This window comes from Taurulus bubalis, assembly GCF_910589615.1.
Source record: "Taurulus bubalis genome assembly, chromosome: 7".
NCBI lineage: Eukaryota > Metazoa > Chordata > Actinopteri > Perciformes > Cottidae > Taurulus > Taurulus bubalis.
In genome coordinates this window covers 24,976,905-24,995,863 of record NC_136595.1, presented here as the reverse complement: position 1 = coordinate 24,995,863, position 18,959 = coordinate 24,976,905, and the positions used below count along the sequence as shown (strand labels likewise).

Genomic DNA, 18,959 nt, shown 5'->3' with positions numbered 1-18,959 from the left:
TTTGACACCTAATAATGTGCATTAATGTCCCATTCATGCACATTAATAACTTGAAGATTGATTCATACAGACGGAGAGGGAGAAGAGCAGAGAGGAGCTCAGTGTATCCTAGGAAGTCCCCAGCAGTCTAGGCCTATAGCCGCATTTCTAGAGGCTTGTCTAAGGCAAATCTGAGCCAGCCCTAACTAAAAGCGCTATGTAATGGTAAAATATAGTGTGGTAATATTGTGAGGATAAGAGAGTCTAAATTGAACCTTAAATGACCCTCAGAGGCAGGAGATGGAAAAGTACTGGGGTCAGAGAGCTTAGTGACTTGTCTTCATTTGTATATGGAGGGGTCGTAAACAGATAAGGTGTTGATTATCAGGACAAATGGAATGTTTGGCGGGGACAGTGGGGGTTCATGTTTTTCTAACAGACTCCGCTACTTGGTCTCCTTCATTGGGGGGTTTGGAGGCGGAGACCTCATGGTGTTATAAAATGGGCTGAATGACGGTTGCTTCTTTGAATTCGGTGTTACAGGCTGCGCCAGTAGCCGTGACAGACTTTTCCTTCCTGCAGGAATAAACGGACTTAAGACAACTTTGATTCAGAGACTTCATTCCTTTTTAACAGATATGATACAGGGAAAATCTTCCATTACAGCTATCAAAGAAGAAAGTCTGAAGACTATTCTTAAATGTGATGAGTGTGTCTTCCTTCCGGACAGAAACTGGAAGCTGGTTCCACAGAAGAGGAGCTTGACGGAGAGAGAGAAGAGGAGAGAGGAGCTCAGTGTATCCTAGGAAATCCTCCAGCGGTCTAAGCCTATAGCCACATTTCTAGGGGCTTCTCCAAGGCAAACCTGAGCCAGCTTTAACTATAAGTGCCATCAAAGAGGAAAGTCTGAAGACTATTCTTAAATGTGGTGAGTGTGTCTTCCTCCCGGACAGAAACTGGAAGCTGGTTCCACAGAGGAGGAGCTTGATAACCGAAGGCTCTGGCTACCATCCCTTTTTTTTTTTTAAACTGTTGGAACCCTCCATTCTGAGAGTCAGCTCTCTAGTGAGTTAATAGGTTACTTTGAGGGGCAACTGTGGCTTAATGGTAGAGCAGGGTCGTCCTTCAATCAGAGGATCGGTAGATCCATCCCCGGCTCCATGTCGAGCCATGTTGGTCCATGTCGACGTGTCCTTGGGCAAAACACTATACCCCAAATTTCCCCTGCAGCTATGTCTGTGGTGTATGAACAGGTATTAATGTTAGTCTTGGAGTCCTAGGCAGCTGGCAACTTACATGGTACCCTGTCATCAGTGTATGAATGGGTGAATGATGACATGTAGTATCAAAGAGCTTTGAGTGGCTGGAAGGCTAGAAAAGTGCTATGCAAGTACAAGTCAATTTACCATATAAGATGTGATATGATGGCCAATTAGGGTTTTGTAGGTGAGCCGAAGGATTTTAAATTAAATTCTTGATTTTACAGGGAGCCAGTGAGAGAAGCTAATACAGGAGTAATATAATCTAGTTTTTGTTAGTACACGTGCTGCAGAATTATGGATCAACAGAGGAGTATTAAGAGACTTATTAGAGTAGCCTGATAAGGAATTATGACTAGATAATTGATTTCAGAGGTGTTCTGGACCTAGTATAATAACGCCTGTTTTTTCTGAGTTTAACATAAGGAAGTTGCAGGTCATCCAGGTTTTTATGTCTTATCCTTCAAGTTTAGCAAACTGGTTGGTTTCATCTCGCTTGAGCGATAGATTGGGTATCATCTGCATAACAATGAAAGTTTATATTGTGTTTTCTGATAATATTGCCTCATGGAAGCATATATAAGGTGAATAGAATTGGCCCAAGCACAGAACCTTGTGGAACTCTGTGACTAACTTTGGTGTGCTTGGAGGATTCATCATTTACATACAGAAATTGGGATCCATCCGGTAGATAGGACATAAACCCACTTAATGCGGTTCCTGTAATACCAATGAAATGTTCCCGTCTTTGTAATCGGATGTTATGGTCAATGGTGTCAAGTGCTGCACTAAGGTCGATCAAGACAAGTATAGAGACAAGTCCTTTTTCTGATACATACATATTTTATTCAAAATAAAATTCTGAAAAAAAACAATATAAAATAACACAAGTATCAGAACTCATTTGGGGTTCATACGACTACTTGAACAGACCTCACTAAGGCCTCTAGAGGGGCTTTCTTGGGGCTCAAACGGTTTTAATAAAGGACAAATGGACATGTTTTATCAACATGGCATTTTTATAAGAATATGTACAGTCAGAGAGAATAAAGGCCATCATCAGTGCATGAGGCAATGACACAAAAGTGAAAGCTGGAGATTAACAACAGCTTTCTATTCTAAAAAATTAAAAAAGATTCAGTAAGATGGGACATAATTCAGCGAGCTTTGGCATACACCTTAAAGGGTTTTGGTATGCGTGTAACTCCAGTTACTCCTTCTGTACTCAACTCTACTCCATCAGGAAAAAAAAAAGAGAACCTCTGTAGCAAACCGACCAAAAACAGGAACAGCTCCATCTTGGCCAGGCCTTCACCGAGACACACACGTTTTCCTGAAGAGTCCACAAACACAAACACATCAAGGTAAGATACAGTGCATCCGGAAAGTATTCACAACGCTTAACTTTTACCACATTTTGTTATGTTACAGCCTTATTCCAAAATGGATTAAATTATTTTTTTCCTCAACATTCTACACACAACACCCCATAATGACAAAGTGAAAAAAGTTTTGGGAAATTTTTTGCAAATCTATTAAAAATAAAGAACGAAAATATAACATGTACATAAGTATTCACAGCCTTTGCCATGACACTCAAAAATTGAGCTCAGGTGCATCCTGTTTCCACTGTTCATCATTGAGATGTTTCTACAACTTGATTGGATTCCACCTGTGCTAAATCCAGTTGATTTGACATGATTTAGAAAGGCACACACACCGGTCTATATCAGGTCCCACAGTTGACAGTGCATGTCAGAGCACAAACCAAGCCATGAAGTCCAAGGAAGGACCTCAGACTGGGGCGACGGTTCATCTTCCAACAGGACAACGACCTGAAGCACACAGCCAAGACAACAAAGGAGTGTCTTTAGGACACCTCTGTGAATGTCTTGAGTGGCCCAACCAGAACCCTGACTTGAACCCGATTGAATATCTCTGGAGAGATCTGAAAATGGCTGTGCACAGACGCTCCCCATCTAACCTGATGGAATTTGAGAGGTTCTGCAAAGAAGAATGGGAGAAACTGCCCAGAAATAGCTTTGCCAAGCTTGTAGCATCATACTCAAGAAGAATTGAGGCTGTAATTGCTGCCAAAGGTGCTTCAACAAAGTATTGAGCAAAGGCTGTGAATACTTATGTACAGGTTATATTTTCGTTCTTTATTTTTAATAGATTTGCAAAACTTTCCCCAAAACCTTTTTCACTTTGTCATTATGGGGTGTTGTGTGTACAATGTTGAGGGAAAAAAAAATGTAATCCATTTTGAAATAAGGCTGTAACATTGCAAAATGTCGTAAAAGCGATGTGAATACTTTCCGGATACACATCACCTAAGAACTCAGCATAAAACTTCCATTCTGGTTCATATTATACTTAAGATTGAGTTGGATGGGGTTTACCTGCAGAGAAAGGCAGGAAAGCTTCTCTCTTCATAAACTTTCCTTCAGCATCTAGGAAGTGTCCGGGGTTAAAGGTGTCTGGAGTCTCCCATTCAGTCTTGTCAAACAGCACAGATGTTAGGTTGGGCATCAAGGACGTACCCTAGAAACAAGATCCATAGGGTAAAACCAAGCCATTCTACAACAACACATTTTGCATTCCTCAAAATTCCTGTTAAGAGAAAACATTTTTACTGTGTGCTAAATTCACCTTAGGTATGAAGTAGCTTCCCAGTGTCGTATCCTTGGCAGCTATTCTGAGTCCATTGAGAGGAACAATGTTTCCCATCCTCTGGATCTCGTGGATGACGGCATTAGTGTAAGGCATGTTGGGTCTGTCTTCCATTGTTGGCAGTCGCGTCTGTCCAATTATTTCGTCTATTTCTGCCTGGACTTTGTCTAGAAAAATACGAAAATCTAAGAGTGAGAAAGACTTGAATGACATTTGAATGTCTTATTACAATACGGGTAGATCAAATCAAGCATTCTGATTGGTTGAGAGTGAGTCACGGGGTGCACTTTATTGAGCCATAAAGTACTGTACAGCCTGTTTACATTTAGAGCGTTTCATATCAGTGTGCACTTAAAATAACAGGTAGATTTAAATTGCGCGGCCGTTAGTTGTCATTTCAAGCTTGACAATTACCAAACATGTTTCGTATAAACTTTTGATATTTTGGGGCGAATGTATAATGTATTTGTGGTCCCTGAAACATTGATACGGCTCACAATCAGGAGAGGAGAGAAGATAACGCTCTGAGAGCAGACTAGTTAGCGGGGAGCGCGTCTGGCCTAACAACATCCTTGAACAGTACATTATTGACGATACAGTACTGCCTCTCGTACCTTATTGCTTAAATACAGGGGTGGTCATATACAGAAAAACATAAGGAGTCACAGGCCAATCAGTAGTAAATGGGTAGTTTTCAAGCAGTTATCCTGCAAAACAAATCTCTGTTAGAAAACCCCATGCAATAGAAAATGTATTTTCTATCAAAATGAATTAGCAAAATTACTTAACAGTTTAACGTCTGACACTAAAGCAGTATGTTATTGTTATTGGGCTGTAGTTTGTACTCAGTCTTAATGTGTACATTTCCGACATTCCCATCCGCCTCAGCTGTAGTAAGATGGTGAACATCAGCATATGAACACAATTATTGTAAGAAATGTTAGCATGCTGGCGTTAGCATTTAGCTCAAAGCCTAACCCTGTAGAGCCTAGCATGTCACCTACCCTGGATGTCAGGGCTTCTTATGAGGAAAACCAAAGCCCAGAGCAAAGTGGTGGAGGTTGTCTCCGTTCCAGCCAGGAACAGATCCATAGAGCACAGAGCCAGATTGAACTCAGTGAAACCCAGAACAGACTCTTGATGCTATTTAGAAACACAGAGAAGATGCAGTTGTGCGTTGCTGGTAGAAGGACAGGAGGGGTTACACAGTTCTGTACACTGCAGTTGTTCACTTACATTCTCCATTTCAATGATGAAGGCATCAATGTAGTCCCGGGGATTGCTGCGGTCCAGGTCCTTCTTGTGGCTCTCTACCTCCTGACTGATGAAGTCCAGGATAGTGTCGTAGTGGCTGAACATTCTGTTGTGAGGACCTGGCAAGTGCTTCATCACTCCTGGGAATGCCTCATACATCTACTCAGAAGAAACAGATCATCTTTCATCATCATCTACCTTTTGTGATTGTGACCAAAGACTTGGGCTTCTCGGTAGGTAAAGGAGAGTTGACTCAGAATGCCCTCTCTGTCAATGATTGAAATAAAAGGACATTACTGACTTACCGTACCCCATACAGAGCCCTCCAGCTGCAGAGCTTCCGACAAATACTTCAGCATGATCTGGAAGTTGTGGTCGCTGTAGTCAAACCGTTTCCCCATCACCAGCTGGCAAATGATGTTGGCCACAGCATTGTTGAAGAGGATTGCAGGGTTGAAAGGTTCACCTGGAGGAGAGCAGTTTAGTGTTAAGATAACGCTGTACAACTGAAGAGCTGCTGATAATGACCTCATTGTTTACGCCACCTTTCTCCTTCTCTATCTCCTCTTGCAGGTGTCGGATCTCCTCACAGATACTCTGCTCCATGGTGCTTTTGCCCAGGCCGAAGTTACGTAATGTAGACAAGGCAAAGCGTCGCTGTCTCTTCCAAGTTTCACCGTTACTCATGAACAGACCGCCTAGACACAAGCATGCAGAGGAGAAGGGGTTAATGGCTAACGGGAACTAATTCCTGCACATAAGCAACACGTTCTCATTCGAACTTGACCCTCATACCCAGCATTAGTTGGCGTTTTAGGTCAACTATCTTATCACAATCACGGAGCATTTTCTCTGAGCATATAATAATAAAAACGGATCGGTTTACAATGTAGTTACTTGAAAGACCAACTGTTTCATGCAGATGCAAAAGGGTGACAGTGCAGAGGGGTGTGACAAAGCATTGGTATTTGCAGTGGTGGGTCGTCAGGACCTGCTAAGCCTTCTCTGCTGGCCTAAACAGAATCACAAAGTTATAGCTATTTTATAATATATGCCACTGGTTATTTGACACCCTGGGAATGAGAATGGGAAAGCATTAGGCAAGAGAAAGGGATAGAGTTGTACACCTGTGTCTCCTAAGTAGAACCTGTTGGCAATTGCACTGTATGGTCGATCCACAAAGTTGTCGGCTTGTGTCACTATGGCTTCCTTCACCATCTTGTACCCGGAAACAAACACCATCTTTTCACTGCCGAGGCGGACACTGAACACCTTCCCATAGACATCAGCCAGCTGTGGACAATGAACCATAACACACTACTTCAGCATATTAAATTATTCAAAAACAAAACCCGCCAATGCACGATAGGGATCAAATGGGCTACCAGGTGTGTCAAGATTAGCATTATCTTTTATATTCACAATTTGACCAACAGATGTATCTGACATTTGTTTTTATATATATAAAATAAAGTAATTGTGAGAGTGTGAACAATTTCAAGTTGCATTCTCTAAGTGGAATTAATAAATATAATTGAAATGGCTTTTAGCACAATTTAAAAGTTATGTTCTTATTTTCCACATATGTCACTTTGATAGTGGTATTTGAATGTCTCAATAAAATTAAGGAAAATATGCACGTTTCCTTACCTTAGTAAAATAAATGTGTGGATGTTTACTGTCCACACTGAAGAAATTCCCCACAAAGGGGAAGGCCAACGGTCCTGGAGGATAATTTGGAGGATTCCTGTTTTTGAGGAAGTCTGCTATTATGATGAAAATAAATATAAACAGGAAAAACCCCTTGAGGTCAAAACCCAGCAAAAAATTATAAAGCCACATTGTTAAAGAGAGTTGAACCAGCAGCAGGAGGAAGGTGCGCATGCAATACTTGACACGACACGACACACCTTACAAAAAATGTACCGTGCACTTGCGTAACCCGACACAAAGACACTCCCCTTTTCTCTTGGAAAACAAGTGTGGCGGTGGGCGGGGTTGCGCTCATGCAGACGACATAAACAACCCGGTTCATGGTTTTACTTTGTTAAGGCGGTTGGAATGGAAATGAACGAAGGAGTAGGAATGTGAAACCAAGGGATTTTTCACAGAGAGTACAAAGCTTTTAAACTGTCTCTTTGTTCAATTTCAAACATGCTGAATTAAATACGTTATCCCACGAACGATGTGTGTCATATATGTGTGTATTTGAATGTCTCCATAGAATTTACACTTAACAAGGAAAATATGCATTTATTCAACTTCTCCTTGGTAAAATAAATATGTGGATGTTTCCTGTCCACACTGAATAAATCCCCCACAAGGGGAAGAGCCAACGGTCCTGGAGGATAATTTGGAGGATTCCTGTTTTTATATGAACAGGAGAAAAACCCTTGAGGTCCAAACACAGCAAAAAATTATGAAGCCACATTGTTAAAGAGAGTTGTACCAGCAGCAGGAGGAAGGTCTGAAAATATACCGCTTGAAAACCAACTAGTTCTTCAGACTCTGCTCGATAGTCCTTGTGACAGTGGACTTGCATAACCAGACACAAACACACTGACCTTTTTCTTGGAAAACAAGATCTGTCATGTGATCTCTTTTCATTGCTTTTGTTAGTACACCTAGCAGTCTGAAGAGATTTATTAGAGCAGTCTGATAATAAGGAATTATCACCAGATAATTGATTTCTGAGGTGTTTGGGACCTATTATATTAACACCTGTTTTGTTTGTTTAACATAAGGTAATCCAGGTCTGGTGTCCTTATGGTATAGATAATTTGGAGGATTCCTGTTTTTGAGTAATTCTGCTATTATAATCCAATATATATAAATAAATATATATATATATATACATATATATATATATAGAAATAAATATATATATATATATATATATATATATATATATATATATATATATATATATATATATATATATATATATATATAAACAGGAAAAAACCCTTGAGGTAAAAATGCAGCAAAAAGTTATTACAAATTATTACAAATTATGACAACTAACTAATTATCAAGTAAAGTCCTGTGCAGTAATATGATGGCAATAACTCTTGAGCAACAACAATCTCTGCTTAGAATTGTGATAACAAATGTTAAGACAAATATACAAAGTGCAGTGGGACTAAAAGTCATGTTCTAACTGATCTGATCTGATTGTGTAAAAAAATTATGTAAAAGTGGAAATGTGTTGGACCACTTCAGTACACGGCTAAAGACTGGTCTCTTATGTTTTCCAATTTCAAAGATAGGAACACAAAGATCATGACACTGTTTTTAATACATTGCAACTAGTGTGATTGTGTTGAGTTTTTGATGCTCACTTCTACCTCTACGTGCTCGTCTTCTTCAAATCTTCATGAATCAATTAACGTGAAAGGCCAAGTCTGGGATTCAACGAAAAACATTTATTGATTTACGAACAGAGTAAAACATCCTTCATACAGAATTTTAAACATTCTTTTACACGTTTTGTTTAATCGCTACTTAAAGAAGTTATGATTTGCATTAACACAATACTATTTTATATATATAGTCTATTTTGATTTATTTAGCTCGATGTGAAGCAAATCATGCTTAACTAATGTGGAGCTAATACATAAGACATCATGGAGGATATATGACTACCTAATATATCAATATCTTCTGTTGCTCCATACTGATGAATGATCTACTCAGCATCAGCTCATTATATTATACAACAATCATTTTGAGTTGTGTTGTGGTTAAATGGTAAATGGACCCGTACTTGTATAGCGCTCTTCTAGTCTTTCCGACCACTCAAAGCGCTTTAACACTACATGACATCATTCACCCATTCACACACTAATGAGAAGAGCTACCATGCAAGGTGCCACATCAGATTATCAACCATTCATACACCGTAGGCGCCGCTACGGGAGCAATTTAGGGTAAAGTGTCTTGCTCAAGGACACATCGACATGGGCTAGCGGAGCCGGGGATCAAGCCACCGATCCTCTGATTGAAGGACGACCCTGCTACCCACTGAACCACAGTCGCTGGTTGTACTGTGTCTCTTTGTGGTTGTTTTGTATCTCTTTGTGGTTGTTTTGAGTCTCTTTGTGGTTGTTTTGAGGGTCTTTGTGGTTGTTTTGTATCTCTTTGTGGCTGTTTTGTATTTCTTTGTGGTTGATTGTATCTCTTTGTGGTTGTTTTATTTCTCTTTGTGGTAATTGTGAGTCTTGTTGTGGTTGTAATGTGTCTCTTTGTGGTTCTTTTGTATCTCTTTTTGGTTGTTTTGTATCTCTTTGTGGTTGTTTTGTATCTCTTTGTGGTTGTTTTATTTCTCTTTGTGGTAATTGTGAGTCTTGTTGTGGTTGTAATGTGTCTCTTTGTGGTTCTTTTGTATCTCTTTTTGGTTCTTTTGAATCTTGTTGTGGTTGTTTTGTATGTCTTTGTGGTTGTCTTGTGTCTCTTTGTGGTTCTTTTATATCTCTTTTTGGTTGTTTTGAATCTTGTTGTGGTTGTTTTGTATGTCTTTGTGGTTGTCTTGTGTCTCTTTGTGGTTGTTTTGAGTCTCTTCGTGGTTGTTTTGTGTCTCTTCGTGGTTGTTTTTAGTCCCTTGGTGGTTGCTTTGTGTTTATTTGTGGTTGTTTTGTATCTCTTTGTGGTCATTTTGAGTATATTTGTAGTTGCCTTGTGTCTCTTTGTAGTTGCCTTGTGTCTCTTTGCAGCTGTTTTGCATTTTTTAGCAGATGTTTTGTAATTGGGTCGTTTTATCTTTTTTTTTTAAATAATTTTGAGTCTCTTTCTGGTTGTGTCTCTTTGTCCAGTAGGCCTGTTCAATAACCGATCCGTGTCTAAACCGGACCAGATTGCAGGTGCTTTAATTACTGTCCCTGTAAGATAGAGCTTACCGCCTTGGAACAATGAGTAAGTCCAGTTGTCTTTGTCTTAGAACTCGAAAATATCTTCTGATCTGGGTGAATCTCCACAGACATGGTGATCTTTTTTTTTTTAAATGAATTAATTTTGGATGGAAATGGTCAAATATTATATGAAAAATAAAAACAAGTTTTCAATGTGAGTCAAATATGTGATTGTGATTGTGTTGTCTTGGAAAAAAATCAGCGAGACTCAGCCAGGATCCTGAACTCTTTGGGGGAATAGGTGAAGCCCAGCACACCCTCCAAGCTGGGCATTTCTCCAGGAACCGGAGAGAAGGTGAAGCGTTGGAGGAAAGACGTGAAGAGAACGAACAGCTCCATCCTGGCCAGATGCTCCCCTAAACACACACGTTTACCTGGGGGGAAACCGTCGACAGCAGCTTGAGGTTAATACCGCTTAACCACGTCTTACAACCATCACCTTTATGTTGGCGGTGGTTTTGATGGTAGCAATTAAAGTTAACCCTAAAACCCAGGTTCCCTCAATGGGGGTTTAATGTCTTATTGGTTAGATGCTTGAAATAAGGTGTGTGGTTGACACAAGATTCAGAAATGTTAAGGTTTGGAATTTTTAAGCTTTTGCGTGTCTTAAAAAAGTTGGTTGCTAACAAGTGGCTAAATGAGACCACTAGATATCATCACACCAACTAGTTTGCCTTCAAGGTTATTTTCTGCAATCATCCAAAAGAAAAAAATCCTATTGGCTTTTTGTGCTATGCTAACTTTAGGTTTGGCCTCCAAAAATATATGTCATCCCTGCAGTATAGTCTCTGAAAGTGTTGAGCAAACCTGCTGAAAACGGTAGGAAGGCCTCTCTTCTGCGGAACTGGCCCTCTGAATCCAAGAAATGCTTGGGATTGAAGATATCCGGAGTCGCCCACTCCTCCTTATCAACCAGCACAGATGCAAGGACTGTATTTATCGCTGTGCCCTGGAAAGCATGAGATGTTGATATCAGTCATGTATAAATAACTTCACAGCTTGTCATTCATATATGGGTGAGCCTGGTAAATAGTCATTTACTTTGGGTATTACATATCCTCCCAGTGTAGTGTCTTTACTGGCCATTTTGGGGAATCCTATGGGAACGATATTTCCCATCCTTTGAGTCTCATGGATGACAGCGTCGGTGTAGGGCAGGTTGGGTCTGTCGGCCACGGTGGGCTGTCGAGACTGTCCGATCACTCCGTCTATCTCTGCCTGGACTTTCTCTGAGTAAGGAAGCAGAGCCCCTGGACATTATCGATGGCCAAAGTGCAAAACCTCCTATCTGCAAAATTAACCAGGAAAAGTGGGGGAAAACCTCCTATCTGGAACTTTGTATATTTTTTTTTATTTTGTATTGGGTATCTTTAACAAACAGATCAACCCTTCTCCAAAAAGGGATTTTCCTCGACCATCGTTATGCAACTTGGAAAATGCACCAAAAGCATGAATAATCTTCATGAGAACACTCTTCTGCTTAACTTACTTACTTAACTTACTAACCCTGTATCTCTGGGTAGTGCATCATGTAGACGAGGGCCCAGCGTAAAGTGGTGGCACTTGATTCGGTACCAGCCTCAATCAGGTCCAGAATGCAAACCTGCAGCGTTTCGATGTTGAAGCCGGCCTGGGGATCCTCCTTTTTCTGGCAACGTTTAATCAACATCATACATTGGGCTGTGCTGTCAAACGCTATTATTACCATTATTACCATTACCAGCGCCATCTCAGCATGACTCATGGTTGAACAGATATGATTTATAATTTGTGATTTTGGGCTATACAAAATAGCCCAAAATGTGTGTAAATATCTGATACCTTCTCCATCTCTGCTAGGTATACGTCGATATAGTCCCGAGGGTCATCGGGGTTCCACTCCTCCTGGTGCTTCTCGACTTGCTTTTTCAGGAAACTTATAATTGTCCTGTAGTTGCCGAGGACAGTCTGGTGAGGTCCCGGCATGTGCTTCAGCAAGCCGGGGAAGGCGTTGTACAGCTGTTGATGGGGACAAACTCTCAGATCAATTGACAGACCACAACATGTGATCACAACATGATAGTTCAGGGACTTGCCTGACTAAGAGGAGCGCCAGCGAGCACAATAGCCTCATTGTCAACCTCCAGAAACCTTCGAAAGCTTGGATCACTGTATTCAAAGCGCTGTCCCAAAAGCACGGACGAGATAATGTTGCTCACTGCGGTCGTTATGATGTATTGGGGGTTGAATGGTCTGCCTGAGAATACGATGAATGCAATTCTAGTGATGATGAAGAATATTTGGATGTAAATCACGTGTACTAGCGGATTAATCGTTACTTGCCTTGTTCTTCTTTGAAAGCATCACAGAGGAAGTTGGCTTCCACTTCGATGTATTTTTCTAGCGACTTCCGGCCCTCTCCGAAGTAACGCAGGTGAGTGTTGGCGAACTTCCTCTGCTGCTTCCAAAGGTAACCATTGCTCAAACCTATGCCTGTGGGAATATTTGACCAAATCATTGACAAGGCAAACAACATGTTTTAGAAATCTGTCACCGCTCCTATTGTCACTTCCTGGTATGGTGCTGAAATATCAACCCTATTCTACGAAGTCAATATTTGTCTAAAGAGTTAGCTGACTGAGCTATAAGTTTAGATAAATCCATCAACACCACATAACGAGATGTTTTATCCTGGAGAAAGACATTTTTCGGGTACCACACAGTCACTCTCACTTGTTTGTACTCACCAATCCCCTTGAAGACTTCGTGGAAGAGAGGGACAATAGGCCGATCGACAAAGCTGTCCAGCTGGTGAACAAGAGCCTCTTTGACCATCTTGTGGCCCGAAATGAACACGATCCTCTCGCTGCCTTTCCTCAAGCTGAACACTGGGCCGTACTCCAGAGCAAGCTGCATAAAAAATAAAAGAGAGGGATCGTCTCACAAAAACTTTTGTATTCGTTGAATATGTTAATATGTATTCGATAGAAATACATAGAGTTTTTATCAGGAAAAAATGCTTAAAGACGATTGCATAAACATAGTGGCGGGCCGTGGATTTTCTACCTGCGCATTCAGTGCCGTCTCTACTACAGCTGATAAACCTAATAACCTCATCATGACGCCACAGCTACCGGTTATTATTTGTTTCGTGTAAACACATGAAGCTCTAGCGTAAGTTCAGACAGGAAGACCATCCCCCCACGCTAGGCTCATAGGCCTCTCACTCGTACCAAGAGCGTAGGTTTGAGCGTAGATATGAAAAAATAAGTTTGCACAATATATTTGAAAACTTATTCGTATTATTATCTATACTATGTTCGTCGCCCAGAAGAGTGAAAATACATTTCTACGTTTTCCAATGCGCCTTCAAGCCTGCAAGACTGAAAATTGGCTGAAGTGGCCGAGTCAGAAACACTACGTGAATCTTGACTTGCAGGAAGAGATGCAGTGCAGGTTGAGGAAGCAGCAGCCCAGGGGTCGGCAACCCGCGGCTCTTTTGCACCAATGCTGAGACCAAACCTACGCCCTTGACTCGTACTGTCCCTCACCAGCAGCCCACATTCTATACCGGAGATCACCGTCAGAAGGGCGCCCAAAACAACAACCAGTCACATTTAGTTATAACTAAAACACTGCACACACACAAGACATCTCCAGCAGCTGCTGGCGCCTTGGCGAAAGGAGAGGCGCGGCCTCAGTCCCGGCTCGACCACCAGCAACACCAGCGCTGTGGCTTGTTTATGATTAAATACAACTGCAGATGTAAAAAAAAGTAACACAACCAGCATTTCACTGAGCACATGCCAATAACCCTCTGTGCGAAAGGCGTCATCCACCAGCAATTCCGTTTCTCAGGCTGCAGCCCGAGCTTCAAGGTAGCTTCTAGGTAAAAGCTAGAAGTTTCTAGTAGCTTCGTGCCCCACTGACCAATCACAGCGCATGTTAATGGTCACGTTGGGCCACTGACCAATCATATACGTCCACGCCATTTCGCAGGCGCTGCATGTGAAAGAATACACCCAGCTTGTCAAACTACATATCAGATTTGTTGAAGTACATGACAATCAACCACAACGTCCACTCTCCGTGTACTTTAATCTGCAAAGGCCTGCTTAAACTGCTTTGCTCCCATAGAGACACAGGAGAAAAAAATCTGATTGGATAAAACTCTCCTTAAAACCAGCTGCAGCAAGACAGGAGCTGTGCAATGAGAAAATAAGCTGATAGGGGAAAATAATTATAGTAAATGTTGTGAATTTGTGAAAAACAATTACAATATAAAATAGCTGTAACTTTGTGATTCTGTTTAGGCCAGCAGGGAAGGCTTAGCAGGTCCTGATGGCCCACCACTGCATAAACACTTTAAGCCTTTTGAGCCCCAGAGCCCCCAAAAATGGGGTCTAAAAGCCTTCTGTACCTTTTGTTCCTGGACTGGCGACGCCCCTCACCCAGAGTGTCCGATTGACTTGAACAAATTCACACATGTCCATCTCCACCTCCTCTACAAAAAAGCCACTCAGACACCCAAACTCCGCCTACTTAGATTTTCTGCCATTTTGAATTTAGTGAAAAACACATCTCACTCCCAACACTGACGCATTTAAGTTGTCTGATATATTTGCGACGCTTGTGTCTTGCAGCGGGGGCGGAGTTAAGCTGCGTTCACACCGAAAACGTTGCAAAAATGTTGCGAATCATTTGCTGTGAATGCAGCATTAGATTTTGCCATGATTATGGTCTTGAATTCCTCATATGCGTTCATGATCATCTCCTGCTTCTCAGCGGAGAAAAAAAAGAGGTTCCTCTGAGTTTATTTGTCATTGTACTGTTAGAACATTGTGGTGTCAGTGCTCGATTATTGTCCCTTCTGAAGAGGGAACGGGCACGCGTATTTATCCAGATGACTGATGTCTGGTTAGAATTAACAGACCGTTTCAGCACGGATCTGCCGTGGAGAAACCGAGTTAGCCTGATGTCAATCATCTCGGTAATTGGATAATAGGACATTTGCTCGACTTTGTTGAACCACGGGCAAGAAATAGTGCCCAGGTCTTCAGCTGTCAGTTGAGTAGAAAACACTTACAAGCGTATGGTATTATTGTGTATTTATTGTTATTCCTGTCTTTAAGCCAAATTGTCCCTCGGATATCAAAGATCAACCCTTCTCTACTCTACTCTTGGAAAATAAAGTGGTATTGTGCGCCTCACCTTCTCCAATGTTTTGAAGTCCATTCCTGTGAAGATATTTCCTAGAAAAGGCACCGCCAAGGGACCAGGGGGAAAGCTGTGCGGTCTCCAGTTTCTGACCACATCTGTCAGAAGTAAAACTGCAAAACTGATCAACAGCCAGCCAGTAAAGTCCATAAAATCAAAAAGTGCTTGAAAAATCATGATGAATGTGTTTCAAAAGGAACCTGTGTAAAATCAGTTTTCTTCCACGAGCAGAATGGTGGTGTGTCTCATGCTACCAGAGAGAGTGAGGAGGGGGAGGAATGCGAGGGTTAAATGAGGCCCAAACAAGAGAATATTGTGCAACACTGTTGGCCTCTCTGAACTTTTGAATGGAAAAACAAGGCTGGAGCTTGAACTCTTCCAGACAGTTTTATGCATGTGCACTCCTTATCATTTTGATAGTAAAACAATTTGTCAGTAATCAGTCAGCGGAAGATAGATAACGTTTGAGAAAGTTACTCAAAATGATTTACAGGATTTTTATTTTACGACAGGATCTTTGAAAAATATGACTAAAACATGTTCCACGGACTAAATCTTGATCAAAAAAAAAATAAAAAAGACTTAAATATGACCAACTACAATTTTAATTGCGCTACTAAACACTATACTTGTCAACGTGAACACTGTCCTGAAGGACACTCACACTTCTTCCTGCGTGTATGTTTTGTGCTTTTATTTTGAAGGTCAAGCACGCAAAAAAAAGGAAGTCTCATCTTAGATCACGATTTCCAATCACGTCTGAACATAAACATTCCGCCCAAATCCTTAACTGGCCTCTTACAGTCGCGTTTGCAAAGTTAAAGCAGTTGGCGCAGTTAAGCCATCAAATGGAGGCAATATACAATGTGCTCGGCTTGGAGTGGATGGACGGCAGGAGCGTTTTGATATTTCTGTTTGTTTTTCTGGTGTTTGCGGATGTTTGGAAGAACAGAGCTCCGCCGAACTTCCCTCCTGGACCCTGGGCTCTTCCTTTCATCGGTGACCTCCATCGCATGAACCCCACCAGATTCCACCTGCAGTTAGGAGAGGTATGTTGTGAGGGTCACTGTGCAAACGGCCTGCAAACAAACAAACAAACAAGGTGTTGTGTTGAATAGTGTTACACCGATACGTGACTCCCTCCCCGTTACCTTTTACCTGAACTCGTCCTCTGAGCCAGCAGAGGGGGCGCTGTTATTTTACCTGGAGGGAAACAGGTAAATGTAGAGCTCGTTTGAACTACTTTATATACTGCTGGGTTGCTTGGGAATTTCTCCCCAGTATCACTGAAATAGTATTTGTTTATTTTATGTATTTATATATCTGTAAAGCAACTAACTCAAGTTGTCACATACATGTTGTGGAGAACAAAGTACAATAGTTCCCCCTCAGCTGTAAAATACAAAATTAAATACAGTTCTGAGAAAATGTAATAATTCAATGTATTAAAATAATAAATAATAAAGTGTATTATTTATTTATTATTATTATTATTATTTATATATATATATATATATATATATATATATATCGGGCTATCCGGTCTCTGTACGCCTGCAGTAGCAGCTGTGTTCGTATCCTCGGTAGTAAGTCAGACACGTTCCCGGTGGGTCTTGGCCTTCGCCAGGGCTGCCCTTTATCACCGGTCCTGTTCGTGACTTTCATGGACAGGATATCTAGGCGCAGCCAGGGGGCGGAGAAAATCAGGTTTGGGAGTCTCGGGATCGCATCTCTGCTGTTCGCGGATGATGTGGTCCTGTTTGCCTCCTCGGACCGTGACCTCCAGCTTTTACTGGGGCGTTTTGCAGCCGAGTGTGAAGCGGCAGGGATGAGAGTTAGCACCTCCAAATCTGAGGCCATGGTGCTCTGCCGGAAACCGGTGGATTGCTCCCTCCAGGTGGGGACAAACTGCCTACCCCAAGCGAAGGAGTTCAAGTATCTCTGGGTCTTGTTCACGAGTGAGGGTAAGGTGGAGCGGGAGATCGACAGACGGATCGGTGCGGCTGCAGCAGTAAAACAGGCGCTGTACTGGTCCGTCTTGGTGAAGAGGGAGCTGAGCCTGAAGGCGAAGCTCTCCATTTACTGGTCGGTCTACGTTCCAACCCTCACCTATGGTCACGGACTCTGGGTCGTGACCGAAAGAACGAGATCTCGGATACAAGCGGCCGAAATGAGCTTCCACCGCAGGGTGGCCGGGCTCAGCCTTAGAGATAGGGTAAGGAGCTCGGACATCAGGGTGGAGCTTGGAGTCGAGCCGCTGCTCCTTCGTGTCAAAAGGAGTCAGCTGAGGTGGTTCGGGCATCTAGTCAGGATGCCTCCTGGACGCCTCCCATTAGAGGTTTTCCAGGCACGTCCAACTGGTAGGAGACCCCGGGAAAGACCCAGGACACGCTGGAGGGATTATATCTCCCGGCTGGCCTTGGAACGCCTCGGGGTCCCCCAGAATGAGCTGGAAAGTGTTGCAGGTGAGAGGGAAGCCTGGGTCGGCCTGCTGAACCTGCTGCCACCGCGACCCGACCCCGGCTAAGCGGCTGAGAATGGATGGATGGATGGATGAAAAGCAAATATTTAAAAAGTGGGTTTTCCTCATGTACACATGCATGTAGATTAGGCTGTATATATGACCTGAGTCACAGGCTTTATCACCTTTACATAGGAATCTGGACTTTGGACTTAGGCAATGGTCCTGTCCTGAAATGTTTCTCTATGTTTCTGATGATGGAACCATTGATTAAACAAGTATAACAAATAAAATGTACTTTTAGAAAAAAGGTTGCAGGTTTTCTGTTTCTTTGTAGTGGATTTAATAGTAACTGCATATTGGGTCACCTGCATTGGCTTCAACACGCAGTGATGTGGTTGCAGCTCGGTTAATATTGTATCGTGAGAGTCTACTCTGCCTTTGGTCAGAGGTATTGGGGCATTTATGATATTATATTGCCGCCTTATTCATGTAGATGCAGTCACTTGTTTCAGGGTGTACTCGTGAAACAAGACATTCTACCACAAAACACCACAAGGGAGTTTAGGACGAAGAGAAACACGTTTGGGCTAAAGTAGTCGGTAATACCTACTGCAGCCTGCTGTGGTCCTCTAGAGTGGGTCGTATCATTTTATTACGTCATATTTATTACGTCATATTTATTACATCATATTTATCGCCCACACAGTGAAAATATTGTCTCATACGAAACCGGTCCGTGGCGTAAAAAAGGTTGAGGACCGATGCTCTAGAGCCAGACTGATTATTTTGATGCCCCACATCCTCAGAAAGTAGGTAAGATCCAAGTCTGCTCTCTCTGTTCAGTTTGCAAAAAAATATGGAGACATCTTCAGCCTTCGGCTCTTCGGTGGAAGGATCGTGGTTCTCAACGGCTACAAGCTTGTGAGAGAGGCCCTGGTCCTAAAAGGAGAGGACTACGTGGATCGCCCCTTCATACCGATATTCGATGCATTGACTCACAACAAAGGTGGCGTTGTGTTGCATTATGTTTAAAACTTTGCTGCTAGTTTGTATTATAACGCCATATTAGGCATGATAGCAATATTGGCATTGGGCTAGCGGTTAGTTGTATCCATTCGGGTCTCATGCTGTTTTGGTTACAGGTCTGGTGATATCGAATGGCCCCCAGTGGAAGGAGCAGAGGAGATTTGCTATCCGTACACTCAGGAACTTTGGAGTGGGCAAGAA

General features: G+C 42.1%; 3 protein-coding genes across 4 annotated transcripts in view; 1 reads left to right on the top strand and 2 right to left on the bottom strand.

Moving 5' to 3' along the window:
* Positions 1-2,072: 2,072 nt before the first annotated feature.
* LOC306738718 (cytochrome P450 2J6-like) lies at positions 2,073-7,177 on the bottom strand. 2 transcript variants are annotated; one of them, XR_013771024.1, is made up of 10 exons: positions 6,816-7,177; positions 6,293-6,458; positions 5,711-5,863; positions 5,471-5,631; positions 5,148-5,324; positions 4,916-5,054; positions 3,891-4,078; positions 3,641-3,782; positions 2,959-3,073; positions 2,501-2,571 (listed from the first exon to the last, which is right to left on the bottom strand). XR_013771024.1 is itself a non-coding variant. In XM_079220613.1 (9 exons), exons 1-9 carry the CDS (start codon positions 7,047-7,049, stop codon positions 2,396-2,398), a joined length of 1,536 nt encoding a protein of 511 aa, XP_079076739.1. In that variant the 5' UTR covers positions 7,050-7,176; the 3' UTR covers positions 2,073-2,395. The 2 variants fall into 2 exon arrangements, 1 of the variants encoding a protein (XP_079076739.1); XM_079220613.1 differs by lacking the exon at positions 2,959-3,073 and having other exon boundaries at positions 2,073-2,571; positions 6,816-7,176.
* A 1,393-nt stretch (positions 7,178-8,570) lies between these two features.
* LOC306738721 (cytochrome P450 2J2-like) lies at positions 8,571-15,445 on the bottom strand (the record flags this gene model as incomplete). The annotated part of the gene is made up of 9 exons (XM_079220616.1): positions 8,571-10,446; positions 10,880-11,021; positions 11,114-11,301; positions 11,579-11,720; positions 11,894-12,070; positions 12,148-12,304; positions 12,391-12,544; positions 12,799-12,961; positions 15,263-15,445. 9 exons carry the CDS (start codon positions 15,443-15,445, stop codon positions 10,271-10,273), a joined length of 1,482 nt encoding a protein of 493 aa, XP_079076742.1. The 3' UTR covers positions 8,571-10,270.
* Positions 15,446-16,116: 671 nt separating this feature from the next.
* The window catches only part of LOC306738904 (uncharacterized protein), a gene marked incomplete at both ends in the record, with an annotated part of 20,372 nt that continues 17,529 nt past the window's right edge, over positions 16,117-18,959 (top strand). Inside the window, 3 exons of the mRNA XM_079220832.1 lie at positions 16,117-16,317; positions 18,576-18,738; positions 18,875-18,959. The exon at positions 18,875-18,959 is cut by the window's right edge and continues 65 nt beyond it. Of these exons, the coding sequence (XP_079076958.1) occupies positions 16,117-16,317; positions 18,576-18,738; positions 18,875-18,959 (449 nt within the window). The remainder of the gene's footprint in view (positions 16,318-18,575; positions 18,739-18,874) is intronic.

Bases quoted from the DNA above. Each gene is read 5' to 3' on its own strand.
- LOC306738718 (XM_079220613.1), bottom strand. From the start codon at position 7,049: ATGCGCACCTTCCTCCTGCTGCTGGTTCAACTCTCTTTAACAATGTGG. The intron at 5,632-5,710 runs GTGGCGTAAACA...GCTCTCCTCCAG, and splicing joins GGAGATAGAGAAGGAGAAAG to GTGAACCTTTCAACCCTGCA. The intron at 4,079-4,915 runs GTAGGTGACATG...GTATTTTTCTAG, and splicing joins AAGAAGCCCTGACATCCAGG to ACAAAGTCCAGGCAGAAATA.